Source organism: Spea bombifrons, chromosome 5 (genome assembly GCF_027358695.1).
Source record: "Spea bombifrons isolate aSpeBom1 chromosome 5, aSpeBom1.2.pri, whole genome shotgun sequence".
In the NCBI taxonomy this organism is placed as follows: domain Eukaryota; kingdom Metazoa; phylum Chordata; class Amphibia; order Anura; family Pelobatidae; genus Spea; species Spea bombifrons.
The window spans coordinates 21,738,133-21,753,473 of NC_071091.1; the positions used below are offsets into that span (position 1 = coordinate 21,738,133).

The window sequence follows — 15,341 nt, forward strand, 5'->3', positions numbered from 1 at the left end:
GCGTAAACTGCTGGCACTATATAAATAACAGATAATAATAATAATGAGGAAGCTGTATATCACCCATCATGAAACCTCTGCAGCAGCTTAATGCATTTGTATGACAGAGCCGTCTGAATACTGAGGTCACTGCGGGTACCATTTGGCCCTTTAAGGTATGGGTGCAGGGAGGTGAGATGCAGTACCCCTACCCCATTATTCTAGAGAGAGAACCTAGAACAGAGCTAACATCCCGATCATCTATGATCAAATAACACAGGGCCTGACACTAGGCCACATTGCGCCCAGGGCCGAGTCTGCGCAGTAGTTTGTACATAGTGAGGCGGGGCATTGCACATGTGCACAAACGTCACCGCTAGTTGTATCAACTCCCACCCCTAGTCCCCCTATGTCTCTCCCACGTCCCCGGGAGTGCTGCGGGGAAGCCTCGGGGTGGTGAAGGCGCGGCCCAGGCCTTTGTAACGTCTCACACCTTTCCAATAAGAGCCTAATAAACGCTCCACACCTCCCTTTGTAATGTAACCGCAGCACAACATAGAAAACAAAGCGCCCCGCTGAGCCAATCCCGAAGCGAGCTGTGATTTCTGGCAGCCAATAGGAGCGCAGCCGTGGGTCCTGCACACTGTGTGCCGTCCGGCCCTGGCCCCGCTGTCTCCTGCTGCCTTACCTCTCTGCGTTTAATGTTGTTGTTATTATTGGAGGTTGCGGGTCGGTTGGTGTGCCGGTAAGCAGCAATAACGGGAAGGGACGGGGGATCGGGGAAATCCGGGGAGGTAGTGGGTGGCCGCGGTAAAGGATGGCAACGCAGGGATCAGAGAAAAACTCGAGCAAGAAGAAAACCGAAAAGAAATTCGCGGCCAGGGAAGAAGCTAAACTGCTGGCGAGTTTTATGGGAGTGATGAATGTCATGCGGAAACAGGTAAATGGCCCCCGCTAGTTATTTGGCACCCTTTACGTGCCGGCTGGTGGCTGCTTTGCCCGCCCATCTGGCGCTGTATTGGTTAATGGCTTGCTTGGTTTATGTTTGCTGTCATACTCTGTCTCCAAGGAGACTGCGGTGACATCACAGCCAGGTGCTGGTTTAATACAATGACATTATTTTGGCACAGAGCAGCCATGCAGGTGATTCATCTCTCTACAAGAAACTCCTAAATACAATGAGTGAAGTTCTGCGTCCGCTTACTACGCGTATTATTATTGAATAAACCAAAGGAATTAATAATAATACTGAGTTATTGTATCATGTGGCTGTTGCCAAGGGATGACATTAAATAATATTTTATTGTGTTTCTTGTATGCAGTGGAACTCTATTGTTTTACATAACAATACAGTGTGAGTGTATTGTGGCGTCTGCGCATGTTAATCATGCCCGCCGTTTGGATTGCTTGCAGCACTAATGGATTACAAGTTAAAAGCCGGAATGTTCCTCGGATCCATTTATAGTAGAGTAACAGGTTTTGTTTGGAAGCAGATGGCTGCAATGGACGGAGGGGGCTCCGCTGTTCCCCACATTGAATGATACAATTGGGCTCTTTAGAAGGCGTTCTTTACTAATTACTAAAATGAAAAATATGCACCTGCCAAACAATTCGATGCAAAATTACTATTTCTACCCAGATAACTTTTTATTTTTTTTAAGACGATGGTTATATAGTCGCCTTCACCCCTGATTCTCAATTTGGCCTTTTTGTTTTCAGGAATCAAAAAAGGAATTTGGAAACTTAGAGTTTGACAGCAAATTTAAAAAAAACTTTAGGCCCATCTTGGTTTCGTCATAGATTCAGGATACCTTTTATTCATTATTAATATTGTTTTATATAGCGCCATAATATCCATGGCCCGATGGGTTTGATGGAGATGTCTTACAGATGTCCCCTTTGAACTGGTGGATGGTCCATACAGATGTTGAGGATGAGGAGAATGTAGTGGGTATTATTCACCTTTTGGGTGCTTACAGCCACAGCAGAAAATTCTCATAAGTTACTTAGAACAGATACCTTCCATGTATCATTCCAGACCTTATGCATTGAGAAAGAGAGTTAGTTAGCACCAAAAAGTCTGTTTTTACAGCCTGTCATATGCGTAATAACCATGAAAAGACCCTAAAGCCCAAGTTGGATTTGGAGTGTAGTATGTATTACATGCGCCACTGTGGTGGGTACCTCTAGATACCCAGTGGAATCAGCTGTTTTCTTTTTATACGAGGTGGAATAAACACATCAATTCATTGATATATTTATCAATTGTATATTTATTAATTTAGTTGTCAAATCATGGTGTTTTGCATTGTCTTGCACAATAACAAGTCTACAATTTTGTACTGAATAGTTTACCGTGCCTCCTCCACCGAGCCTGGCTGAATCAACAACATCACTATACATGAGAGAGAACTTATTGGGGAGGAATAATCATGCAGATTCTGGGGATAGGAAGTTAAGATACCTTTCCCATAGTATACATATTATGTGACATTTGAATATGGATGTTTTATTTCTTCTAATATTTGAACACAATGACTTGGGTTTCTTTAGTTGCATTGTGAGATTTGATTAAAGTAATATGCTTTTAAGCATCACAAGTCTTTAGTTTAATGACGCCCACCCAAGTAGAAGAAAATATTCTAAGCTCAAGATAACTATTAGTTTGTGTTGCTGTACAAATGTCAGCCCGCTGAAAGGTAAGACCTAGCCACATAACCCTAGATGTGCCGTCTTCAGATATCGGATCATGCTAGTAAATGAAACTAAATCCTAATAGACGAGGCAGCGTCTGTAACTGGATAAAGTGACAGCATAAAGTGACAGCCCAACCCGGTCGTTCACACCAAGCAGTCTCAGACAGAGGATTACGATACGCAAGGAGCTTAGTCTGCAGTCTGAGGTGCGGAGAGGGAAAGGATGGGATAGTTTGTGAGTAAGATAACGTTACGTATGATCATTGTACTTCTTGTAATGGCGCTTATTATAGTTATTAACAATGCAATGAAGTGGGGGTTTTATTTATGTAAATTATTTATGTTTTCTGGTTTCTGTCCAATTGCCAGGTTATATACTACTTGTTATGTCCTGTTTACCCATTGTACAGCGCTGCGGGATATGATGGTGCTATATACAATAAGAATGTTCACAACCGTTAATGCCTCTGTAATATACTTTAGTCACTCCATAAGGACACCACTTTTAGCATATTTTTCACTATTGTTGACTTTTATGACTGAAGCAAAATGCTCTTAAAAACGATATTGGACAGCCTAGCCTTCCGTGTCATCTTTAATTGAACTCTTTGGACGTTTCTCTTCCTGGTTCAAACTGGCTGCTAATTTTCGGTCAGGGTAGTAAATTCTTCACATTTTATTTTTCTTTCTTTCACTGTTTCTTCTTTTCAATTAATATTTATAATTCTTCCAATAATATTTCATAAAAAAACAACCCAATCTGTTATATCTATATGACGATAGATATGAATAAATATATATATTTTATAAAAAATTGCAAAACACGGTGAGCATTAATGTACCGGTGATGTTTTTTGGCTCATTAAACCACAAATAATATTTGCATAGGAAGAGCTGTGTTGCAAAGTGGTTGAAGCAGAAGAGCAAAATATTTTCATACATTTCTCGATCACCTGTGACAAACTTTTTTACACTTCAAATATCTGTCCTTGCATATCCTTTTCTGTGTATTTCTGTAAAGTCGTAAAAATTGTTTCCGTCGCAGTCACGCATACTTAAAAGCACCGTCCACCGAGACGGACATCAACCGATTGCCTCAAGGGCCTTAAGCAGATCTTTCACGGATTTCCTCAAAGGGTTTATTCACACACTAGTAAAGTGGAAGCTTTTTAGATGATGTTGCTATGACAACAACAACGTTCAGTCTATTCTCTTTGTATGTCACATGATTTAAGGTTAACAATCAACAAAACATGGGAAAAATTTCATTTGGGTTAAAATATGATTACAATATTTCTAGGCAAGGTTGGCACATCTGAAGTACTAAGAAACATCTTTCTAGTGATATAGTTCTAAAAGTATTCAAAAGAGTACCTTATAGTGCCTTCAAAACATCCTTACGTTATTCAATATGCCAGATTTTGTAAATACATCCCATCGCTCATGTTTGGTGAAGTTAACTGGATGCCCGTCACAGTCTGGTGAATGACTTCTTAAATTTTGGGTTGGCAGTATGCAGTCGGTATCTGTACTCTGCATATCTCCAGCTGGGTGCATGGAGCCTGGATATAGAGCTCTGGCTCTCCGATACAGACTACATTACATTTATTAATAGAGCGCCAGCTAGGATCATTTTAAAATCACAAACAATAACTGGTACAAAAGGAGAAGGGGCCCTGCTCTTACAAGATTACAATCTTGTCGGATGGGGGAAGTGAAACAGGAGGGAAGCAGAGTTGCATCCCAGTTCTTTAATTAACAATACAGGTGTCTTCCTATGCATCTGCCTTGTTGAAAATCTGGTCTCACACACACATCGGTGGCACGTGCATAATGGAATTATCATTTATTGATTTAGACACTATATGACCAAACTTATATGAACTTGTTGGACATCCCATTCCAAACCCATGATGTTAATATTAATTTGAAACATATTCAATGGGGTTGAAATCAGGGGTCTGTGCGGCCAGTCAAGTTCTTCCACACCAAACTCATCCAACCATGTCTTCATGGACCTTGCTTTGCTAGGGCACAGTCATGCTGGTATATAAAAGGGTCTTCCCAAACTGTTCCCACAAAGTTGGAAGCATACAATCGTCTAAAATGTCTTTAAATGCTATAGCATTAACGTAGAACTAAGTGGGCCAGATCATTATCCCCATTCCACAAAACTTTGCAGTATGCACTATGCATTCCAATAGGTAGGGTTCTCCTGGCATTCACCAAACCTGTTTTCGTCCATCAGACTTAAATTCCAGTTGTTTCCATTGGTGGTTTGGAACTCTGTAGTGAGTGATGCTGCAAAGGACAAGCAAGTTGTGCTTTTTTATTTAAAGTCCTTCAGCATTTGGTGGCCTGCTCTGTGCGTGGTCTACCGCTTTGTGGCTGAGCCGTTGTTACTCCTAGACACGTCCACTTCACAGTTGACCGGGGCGGATCTGGCATGGCAGATTTCACGACCTGACTTGTGGCAAAGGTGCCATCCTATGACAGTGCCATGTTTAAAGTGACTGAGCTCTTCAGTGCGACCCGTTTTACTGCCAATGTTTGTCTATGGAGATGGCTGCCAATGTGCTTGTTTTTATACCCCTGCTAGCAGTATGTGTGGCTGAAACACCTAAACTCAGTAATAGGAAGGGGTGTCTACATACGTTTGGTCATATCGGGTATAGCACTGTATAACAGATAAAAATTACATAACAGTGCGTCACGTAAGAATTTGGACTTAGAGAAACAAAAGGGGGTTATTTGTTAGGAAGGGCTGAGCTGACCCTGTTTAATACACCATTCATGGATGATGCGATTGACTAAATCTCACTTATTAAGTATACATTATACAGGGTAAGCCAGGCTCGTTTTGTACCATAACTGTTGTTAGACCACCATAATGTATAGTGAAATCAAGGAGTCTTCTAAGAACTCCCCCTTTACTAAATAAACCGAAAGGTGAGGAGGGCCCTGCTGAAACAAGCTTACGATCTGGAAGTGCCTGAAACTGGTTTGTTGTAGTAGATTTCTGGGTAATATTGTTGTGTGATTTATTAGAATCCATATTTATTGTGCTTTAGCTGGTCTAATATCCATTACTTCTCCTTCCTCTTCTAATTTCTTTTGTATGCAGTGGAAGAAGTAACTTGATCGTGTAATAATAATGTATTTACTGTTTGATTAGAAAACCCTTTGCGATGTCATTCTTATGGTGCAAGACCGGAAGATTCCAGCTCATCGAGTAGTATTGGCAGCGGCCAGTCATTTCTTTAACCTGATGTTCACCAGTGAGTATCCTTCACATGCTTGATACATAAAAGTCACTTTCTCTAACCGCTTTGGGAATCAATGGGGGTTACTGGTTGCTGGGGCCAAGTTGATTGAGCGTCAGTATTGTTGTCCAAACCAATTTAAAACTGTTTTTTTTTTAATGTAAAACCAGTGTTTTGGTCCTATGGTTTGTATTTTTATGCACCCACATCTCTGTTCTTGCATAAAAGCTGTGTATGGCCCTTGTCCAATTCTTGCAGTATATAATTATTTAAGTCGCACCCATACACACCCGTGGCAGCTCTGGTTATGACAATCAATTCACGTGGTTTTTAGGGTCAGGTTTTTGAAGTCTGTGAATGTTTCCAACTTGGCTCCCTCCTACCGGTCCCCCTTTTCATCTTAAACCCATCTATCCTGTGTGTCTGGTTCCTCCCGCTCCTGGCTTCCGCATTAAGTGCTGAAAGACGACTCTTCGATAATCCTGAAGGTGCAGGCTGTCACCAGTCATGTTGTAAGACGGATAGAAGCAGAACTTATGGAACACCATGGAAATCCATGACATTTTAATTTTTTGGTGATTTACCTAAATTAAATGAACACTTTATCTTCCGTTTTTTTTTTCTTGCAGCGAATATGCTTGAATCAAAGTCTTTTGAGGTGGAGCTGAAAGATGCAGAGCCTGATATCATAGAGCAGCTGGTGGAGTTCGCCTATACCGCAAGGTATCTTTCTGTGCTCGGACAGATTTTTGGGGATTTCTGTGGCTTTATACTGACCAAAGGGGATCTGTCGCCAGCTCGGTGTTACCGTCAGAAAGTGTTTAACTAACCTAGAACGTGTTCCTTTTATGTTTTCAATTGGTATTGTTTGATACATTTGGTTTAAAGGTAAAATACTATTTTACCTAACTAAAGCAGTTGGTAGTGAAACAAACCAACCTTGAACCCACCTGCCTTCTCTTCAATGCCCTCCTAGGGAAACTGCTCCCATCAAGCACCCAAGGGGAGGAATAACTTAATGGGCAGACATGCAGATCCTGCTAACAGGTAGTGAAGGTCACTGGTGCCAGTAACATGCTGCCTGAATGAGTGAATGAGAATTATTCTGCAAGGGATTAGTAGTTTACATTTGGCATTCCCTGTGTGGTAGAGGGTGATAGGTATTATCCCTACAGATACAATGTGTTTGCCTCCTAATATTAGTCTGGCAGCAATGCTGAGTAAAGCCATGCATAGAGTCGTCAGATTTAAAGCCTATTGATCTAAAGCATACATCATTGGACCATTAGCTACTAGTTTTTGCAGCCCATGCAGTTGTGAAATACTTGCTGTACACAAAGGGGTAATGTTTTTTCCCTTAATTCTTGTAGGATATCAGTAAATAGTAACAACGTACAGTCCTTGTTGGATGCTGCCAATCAATACCAGATTGAACCCGTCAAGAGAATGTGTGTGGACTTCCTGAAGGAGCAAGTAGATGCTTCCAACTGTCTGGGTAAGAAGAGGCTCTCTGTGCCTTCATAGACCACTTTTTACTTGCAACTCCAAAATGTGCTACCTACATAAAATTCTTTTAATGTTTTTGTCTAGCGACTCAAACGAACTGTTGTACTTTCATTCCTAGGGATTAGCGTTTTAGCAGAATGTCTTGATTGCCCTGAGCTGAAGGCCACTGCAGACGACTTCATCCATCAGCATTTCACTGAAGTATACAAGACAGATGAGTTCCTGCAGCTGGATGTGAAACGTGTTACCCATCTTTTAAACCAAGACACCCTGACTGTTCGCGCAGAGGATCAGGTATAACATTGAGGAACTATTATATAAACATACCAAGATAGGCATAAACAAAGGAGAATAAAAATAAGAAATGACCAATGCGAAATACACTTGGTTTAGTTCAGTTACCACCTTGTGGGACTGATTGGTTTTAGAAAAATTATGAACCCAAAAGAAGGGGGGAAAAGTCACCACTCCTCCATCAGGAACACCCTGGTAGCTGAAAGCTCTTTAAGATGCACTGTAATATCGGCAATAATATGCGGTCTGCAGAAAAGAATCAGGCATGGGTTACAGGACAAGTGCTAAGGTTTCTAGACCCCTACAAACCACTTCTCCAGCACCCCCACCCTGCATGTAACAGGAAGAAACCTTATAGTGCTGCCCCCTACCACCTCAACCCGTTATTCACAGCACCCACCTAGCCACTCAACCTGGTAGAGCTTACCCTGTGACCCACAAGTTAATAAACAGCAAAATAAAATTGATAATAAATAATGTAATGATTTTGTCCAAAGGTAACATGTTAAATTACAACAGACAGACCAATATTACTGTGTTCAGCTGGGCATTGTATACTTGTGATTATTTTATACTTTTTTATAGTGTAATGCTATTTAACGTAATTTCAAGGGCATGTGTTTTACTACTTTGTCAATCTTTTTAGGTGTACGATGCAGCCGTCAGATGGTTAAAATACGATGAGCCGAACCGCCAGCCGTACATGGTGGATATTCTTGCTAAAGTCAGATTTCCTCTCATTTCCAAGAACTTCTTAAGCAAAACTGTGCAGGCCGAGCCTCTGATACAGGACAACCCAGAATGCCTGAAAATGGTGATAAGTGAGTAAGCTTGGCAGTTTTGTATCTGTTACTTTGAAGGCACCAGCCAAAGCATCAGCAGGTGGAAGTGACGTATGTTGATGTTTGAAAATAAAAAAGAATGCATTTGGAGAGGATATCTGGTATTTGTAGTGAAGCTGAACAGAGGACCAAATTCAGAATTTTTATGTTTAATTGGGTGGGGTTATGATCTAATTTACTCTTGCAATAAATAGAATGTAGATTACATAATATGGATTGGGGTCTGTCTTTATCAATACATCCCCCATCAGTCAGACAAAATCAACTCCAGAGATAACCCACCATGCTAGGTGGTTGGTTCGAGTCATATCTTCCTGCCCCGCCGTCATAACATAGTGTATACCATAATATTACATATGCCAAAACTAAATTCCAATTACAACAAAAGGTGGACACAGTAATGTAGAGACAAAAACGAGGCACAAGTCTTTCTTTCTTGCACAGGTTACTATATAATGAGTACATTACTCTTAATATTTTTTACTCGCAGGTGGGATGCGATATCATCTGCTCTCTCCAGAAGACAGAGAAGAATTGGTAGATGGAACTAGACCAAGAAGAAAGAAACATGATTATCGGATTGCCTTGTTCGGTGGCTCACAGCCTCAATCCTGTAGATACTTTAATCCAAAGGCAAGTATGTTGATGGTTATAGTTAATTGGCTAATATTCAGTGGGGTATTTTTATAAAGGCCTATTCTGGGACAAGGTTCTAAATGTGAAACCATGGCCAAGATATGTTAAGCTTGTGTGTCCTTAAAGCAGAAGGAAAACACCATCTTTAAGGTAATTGATATCAAGTGACATAACTTATTTTTGTTCCATTTGCAATGGGGAAACCATTATTATGTACAAAATTTAAATCCAGGTTTTTCTCTACCAACAGGATTACAGCTGGACTGACATTCGCTGCCCCTTCGAGAAGCGACGAGATGCAGCATGCGTTTTTTGGGACAACGTGGTTTATATTTTGGGTGGTTCTCAGCTCTTCCCGATAAAGAGGATGGACTGCTACAATGTTGTGAAAGACTCTTGGTACTCCAAACTGGGGCCACCAACACCACGTGACAGCCTAGCTGCGTGCGCCGCTGAGGGCAAAATCTACACATCAGGGGGCTCAGAAGTGGGTGAGAGACCTTTCCATTATCTAGACAAGTGTTCCAAAAACAGAAATCCAAAGTAATAGTATCCTGAAAGCGGACAGGTCTTAGTTTAAGTAAAACATGCTTTAATCCAAATGCATTGATGGATTCATCAGAATACTCTCTCTATTTGGATCATTCCCCGAGCGCCAACCCCTTTGTCTTTGGCTGAGGTACCCGCATCCAGTCAGCTTCAATGCTTGCCAACAATTTCCAGAGGTTCTAATAGATCCCACTGCGCATATGGCACCCTCCGATTTCATATAAGATAAATGGATATAGCTGTTCTTGTTCTATGTTGGCCTGTTAAAAGGGATCAACTTCAGCTAAAATATTCTATTGATTTCCAAGGGAGAGCTTTCGTTCCAGTGACCGGCTACAATAAGCAGCTGAAACTTGAAAAATAGGTGTTATTAATTGTTTCCTTTACGAAATAAAAAATGCATATTAAAGTACATACTAAGTATTTTAAAGGAGTCCGTCCTATTTACGTGTTAAATGCATAGTCAATCCAATGTTGCATGGGCTCCAGTGCATTTTACTAAATGACGGTGCAGGAATATTCTTCTCAGTAGAACTCCCATTCTGTTCAATGGGAGAAGCAGCAGCTTGTTCCTTTAATATGCATGGTAGTTTGGGACAGTAGGCTGACCCTTTTAAAGATGTCAAAGATGTCCCTAACACCCCTTCTATAGAACAATGCGTATAAGTGTCCTCTGTGAATACTGTGTGCTCTTCCAAAGAATAAAACACCTGACACAGAATTTTCTGCTGTGCTGCAAAGCCTGCTTTCTTTATCCATGATCGCATGTTGCATCTTCTGTTTCTCTTTTCTATCTTCAATCATTCTTTCTTCATCCCCATCTCTCCAGACATAACTCGGCAACTTCCACCAAAATGGCGGCGCTGCAGTTACGTCCTCCCTGATCATCCAGTCGGTGGAGAGGACATCCCTGCAAGCGCCTCCATTTTGGCGAAAGTTGCTGGGTTATGTCTGCTAAGATGCAGAAGAAGATTTAGGATTGAAGAGAGAAGAAGATGCAGAGAAGGTAGGAAAAGATTTAGAGAGCGGGAGTGAATGTGGACCCACAAATGAAGGCCGAAAATGTGTCCAATTCGTGGGGGTCTGGCTTTGTTTTCGATTCGTATGAATCCAAATTCACAAGTTACTTAGCTTGCTACTGCATCAAAAGATCAAGCAATTTTGGGGAGCCTGTTACTTGTTCCTCTAATCTCCGATGGCCTATGTCGTCACTGTTGCGGTTTTGGGAGTTTTCTGATTCACTGATCATTCCTACGTTTCTAGTTTTAGGCAGCGGAGAACCCCCAATCTGTTTTGTTATCTACCAAGCTAAAATACAAACCGAAATAGGCAATTATTTTTCTCCTTCTTAAGGAAATTCTGCTCTGTACCTGTTTGAGTGCTATGATACGAGGACCGAGAGCTGGCACACGAAGCCTAGCATGCTGACCCAGCGCTGCAGCCACGGCATGGTAGAGGCAAACGGACTCATCTATGTATGTGGAGGAAGCTTGGGAAACAACGTTTCCGGGAGAGTGCTGAACTGCTGTGAAGTGTACGATCCTGCAACGGAAACGTGAGTTTGCACATGATTTTTAACTTGTGTCCCAAGCCCGTTTCGAGGAGTAACTTATGGGTCAAAGCCACAGAATCTTTACAAAATATAACTATCCCCTTGGCAGTCAGGTCTCTGAATGACCAGCTTAACCCTTCGTGCATGGAAAACTCATTTGTAATGCTACCTGTTAAAAAGTTTGTCTCTCTTGCAAACCTTTTTGCAATAATAAATACTCCCAGGGCCGGCCCGACAATGGAGCCGAGTGGGGCAACCGTTCCAGGCGGCACTTTTGAAGGGGCGGCACTTCGCCGCCCCAAGCCCTTTTCTTTTAAAGCGAAAGAGAGAAAGGGGCGCCGAGTGGTTTTCGCTTACCAAGCTATCAGTACCCGCTCGGAGACTCGCCGCAGGACCGCTGAAAGGTAAGTACAAGGGGGGGGAGGAAGGCTAGATAATGATGTGGATGGGGGGGTGGCAGGGACGGAGGAAGAGGAAGGGTAGATAAGGGGGGGGGCGGCGGCATTTTAAAATTCGCCCCAGGTGGCATTTTGCCTTGGACCGGCCCTGAATACTCCCTTAGTGGATATAAGGAAATCCAGACTTGGACTCCTTGCTTGCTGTTGTCTGGATGCGCATCACTAACAAGATCCAATCGCCTTCACTTCTATTCAGGGTGTGCATTCATGCAGAGGCTATTTAGGGCTGTGTTATAGAATGTATATACCGTATTTGCTCGATTATAAGACGAGGTTTTTTTCAGAGCAAATGCTCTGAAAAATACCCCTTGTCTTATAATCGGGGTCGTCTTCTAATCAGACCTCAAATAGAGGTCTGATTATGAGACTAAGATCCAGATCCCCCGCACCGCTGCAGGGGACCTGGATCCTCGTGTCGTCGCCCCCCCCACACACACACACTTACCGGTGCTTCCGGAGGTGAAGTTGGCAGCGGGGGTTTGTATGCGTCCGTCGCAAATACCTTCCCCGACTGTCAGAGATCAGAGTTCCCCGCACCGGTGCGGGGAACTCTCATCTCTGACAGCCGGGGAAGGTATTTGCGACGGACGCATACAAACCCCCGCTGCCAACTCCACCTCCTTCCGGCTGCCGCGGAATGAGACGTCAACCCGCTGCCCCGGCAATACAGCAGGAAATTGGAACCACCGGTAAGTATATGCCACTCTGGCACTTAGGGGGTTAAAAGGCATATTATGGGGCAGAGTGGCATATAGGGAGGTATAAGGCATTTCAGGAGGCAGAGTGGCGTTAAGGGGGCATTTAATGGTGCACTCTGCCTCCTGGAATGCCTTATACCTCCCTATATGCCACTCTGCCCCATAATATGCCTTTTAACCCCCTAAATGCCAGAGTGGCATATAGGGATATAAGGCATTTCTGGAGGCAGAGTGCTCTATACAATGCCTTTTAACTCCCTTAATGCCACTCTGCCTCCTGGAATGCCTTATACCTCCCTATATGCCACTCTGCCCCATAATATGCATTTTAACCCCCTAAATGCCAGAATGGGATATAGGGGTATAAGGCATTTCTGGAGCCAGAGTGGCACATAGGGGGTCAAAAGGCATATCATGGGCCACAGTGCCATATTGGTGTGGCAAGCCTGGGGGCAGATGTGCGTAACTGGGGGACAGGTTGGAAAATACAAGAAATAAAAACAAAAAAATATATTTTTCTCAATCATAGCTTTTATTAAAAAAAATAGTTTACATGAATTAACATTTACTGGTAAAACTTTTTTCCTTTAGGGTCGTCTTATATTCAGGCTTTTTCTTTTTTTCCTAAGTTAATATTCAGATTTTGGGGGGTCGTCTTATAATCAGGGTCGTCTTATAATCGAGCAAATACGGTATTTATCAGTGCTTCTCTAATCAAATTCTTTTTAGATGACAGATTTCTTAATTAGAAATCCATTTGAATGACCGCAAAAAAATGTAATACTTAAATCATGCTGGACCTTGTCATTAACATTTGTGGAAGACATGACCACGTAATAGTAATTGACCTTAGCAGTAGGATGACCACATCTGCCATGTTTTCCAGGATACGTATATATTTTTTACACATTGTTGACCAGCCCAGATAAAATGCTGCCCTGCAGTATGTGGGATTTATAGACGTATGGAAGGGAACCAATTAGTCAGTTATAGATCCCACATAATACAGGGCAGCATTTTATCTCGGCTGGTCAGCAATATGTGTCCTGGAAAACATGGCCAGTGTGTTCATGCTACAGTTAGTAGGTCAATGTATTCATAAACTAAATGTTTCACAAGGATGAATGCACTTTTAAATAAATGTCCAATATAACCATATTGATTTACCCGTTCCCTTACTGCACTAATAACCACAAGGTTCGATTTTGTCTTTTTTGTTATTTTTAGGTGGACTGAACTATGTCCGATGATAGAAGCTCGGAAGAACCATGGGTTGGTGTTCGTGAAAGATAAAATATTTGCCATTGGTGGGCAGAATGGCTTAGGTAATTCTTCCGTGTATTTTTTGCTCTTTTGCAGATCGTAGGTAAATAGGTTTGGGTTGGCAAATAGCTCAGCAAGTGCCTACAAATACTGAGAAAAGAATACAAAAGGAGGACGGTTAAGATACTTTCTCTTAAACCTATGTTTTAAAGTGTGGATGTATGGAGTTGGTTATTAAACTAAACAAATTACTACACAGGCGCTGATCTCAGGTTTAATGGAAGATGTGAGGGTTACAATTTTCAAGCTATTTCTAGAATATGATATTGGTATCTGCTACTTCTAGAATGACCTTATGTGATGCACTAAAATGGCTTTCCATGACATTGTGCACTATTGTTTAGCTTAAAGGCATTTATGTGTTCCCTTATTGCACTAATAAGTGATAATAAATACAGCGTGACATCTGCTTTAAAGCTGACATGTGATCCTAGCTTTTGTCCTTGTGCTGTTTCTTTTAGGTGGCTTGGACAGCGTGGAGTATTATGATATCAAACTTAACGAGTGGAAGCTGGTGTCCCCTATGCCGTGGAAAGGCGTGACGGTGAAATGTGCGGCTGTGAGCTCTGTCATTTATGTTCTGGCGGGCTTCCAAGGAGTAGGGCGCTTGGGACACATTTTGGAATACAACACAGAAACGGACAAGTGGGTCGCCAACTCCAAGGTCCGTGCCTTCCCAGTGACTAGCTGCTTAATCTGCGTGGTGGACACATGTGGAGCAAATGAGGAAACACTAGAAACATAAAGATCGCTGCTGCAGGGAAGACGTAATGCCCAAAATAAGACTACTATTTTCATACAGAAATAAACATCCATTTTTTTTGTGTTGAAAATGAACTTTTCAGACTGGTAAAGTCACGCAATAAAAAAAAGGTTATATATTCTCTTAACCCTTCGTATCCTAGCGGTGCGATTAATTCAGCAGATTGGACTGATCATCTCTTTGCAATTATTACTTTTATCAGGTAATAAGACTTTTTATAGATTTTTTTTTTTTTATTATTTTTTTTTTGCCGGGCTGTTTAGAAATGGTCAATATTTGCTTACTGTGTGGCCCCTTGGATCATTTTGGTTAAGCACTATGTTCTTAGTTCTGTTGTTTAATATGTTTTATTTGGAAAGCCTTTCAGCTATAAATTGATAGGCGTTTCAAACCCTAGGTATGCCAGAATTTGCTCGTTACAGAGATTATAGTTTATTGCACTCTTTTTACATGTTGAATACATATAAAAACTGCTTAATTTAACTACAATTACTTAAGGTATATTTTTTATTTATCCACCTCTTTAATCTCATTCATTCCCCGCATCCCTTGTCAACATCTGCTTACTTCCTGGATATTTGGTTCTTACTTTTTCCTAATTATTTACATATCACATCTGTTTATTAATAGTAAATATTAAGGTAAATGCAATTCTAGCAAATATAGATAACTGACAATACTAAGATGAATGTGGTCCCAAAATTCTAGGGTTTTTTTCACTGTAATGTGAGTTGCTGTCAGAAAAATGTAATCTCACTTAACTCTGCATTATGCAGGGCCAA

General features: G+C 41.6%; 1 protein-coding gene across 1 annotated transcript; it reads left to right on the top strand.

The window, feature by feature from the left end:
• Nucleotides 1-400: 400 nt before the first annotated feature.
• Nucleotides 401-14,686, top strand: KLHL7 (kelch like family member 7). The gene is made up of 11 exons (XM_053466596.1): nucleotides 401-919; nucleotides 5,851-5,953; nucleotides 6,568-6,661; nucleotides 7,309-7,433; nucleotides 7,563-7,738; nucleotides 8,385-8,559; nucleotides 9,071-9,213; nucleotides 9,467-9,707; nucleotides 11,119-11,320; nucleotides 13,701-13,798; nucleotides 14,258-14,686. Exons 1-11 carry the CDS (start codon nucleotides 797-799, stop codon nucleotides 14,539-14,541), a joined length of 1,764 nt encoding a protein of 587 aa, XP_053322571.1. The 5' UTR covers nucleotides 401-796; the 3' UTR covers nucleotides 14,542-14,686.
• The last annotated feature ends 655 nt before the right edge of the window (nucleotides 14,687-15,341 follow it).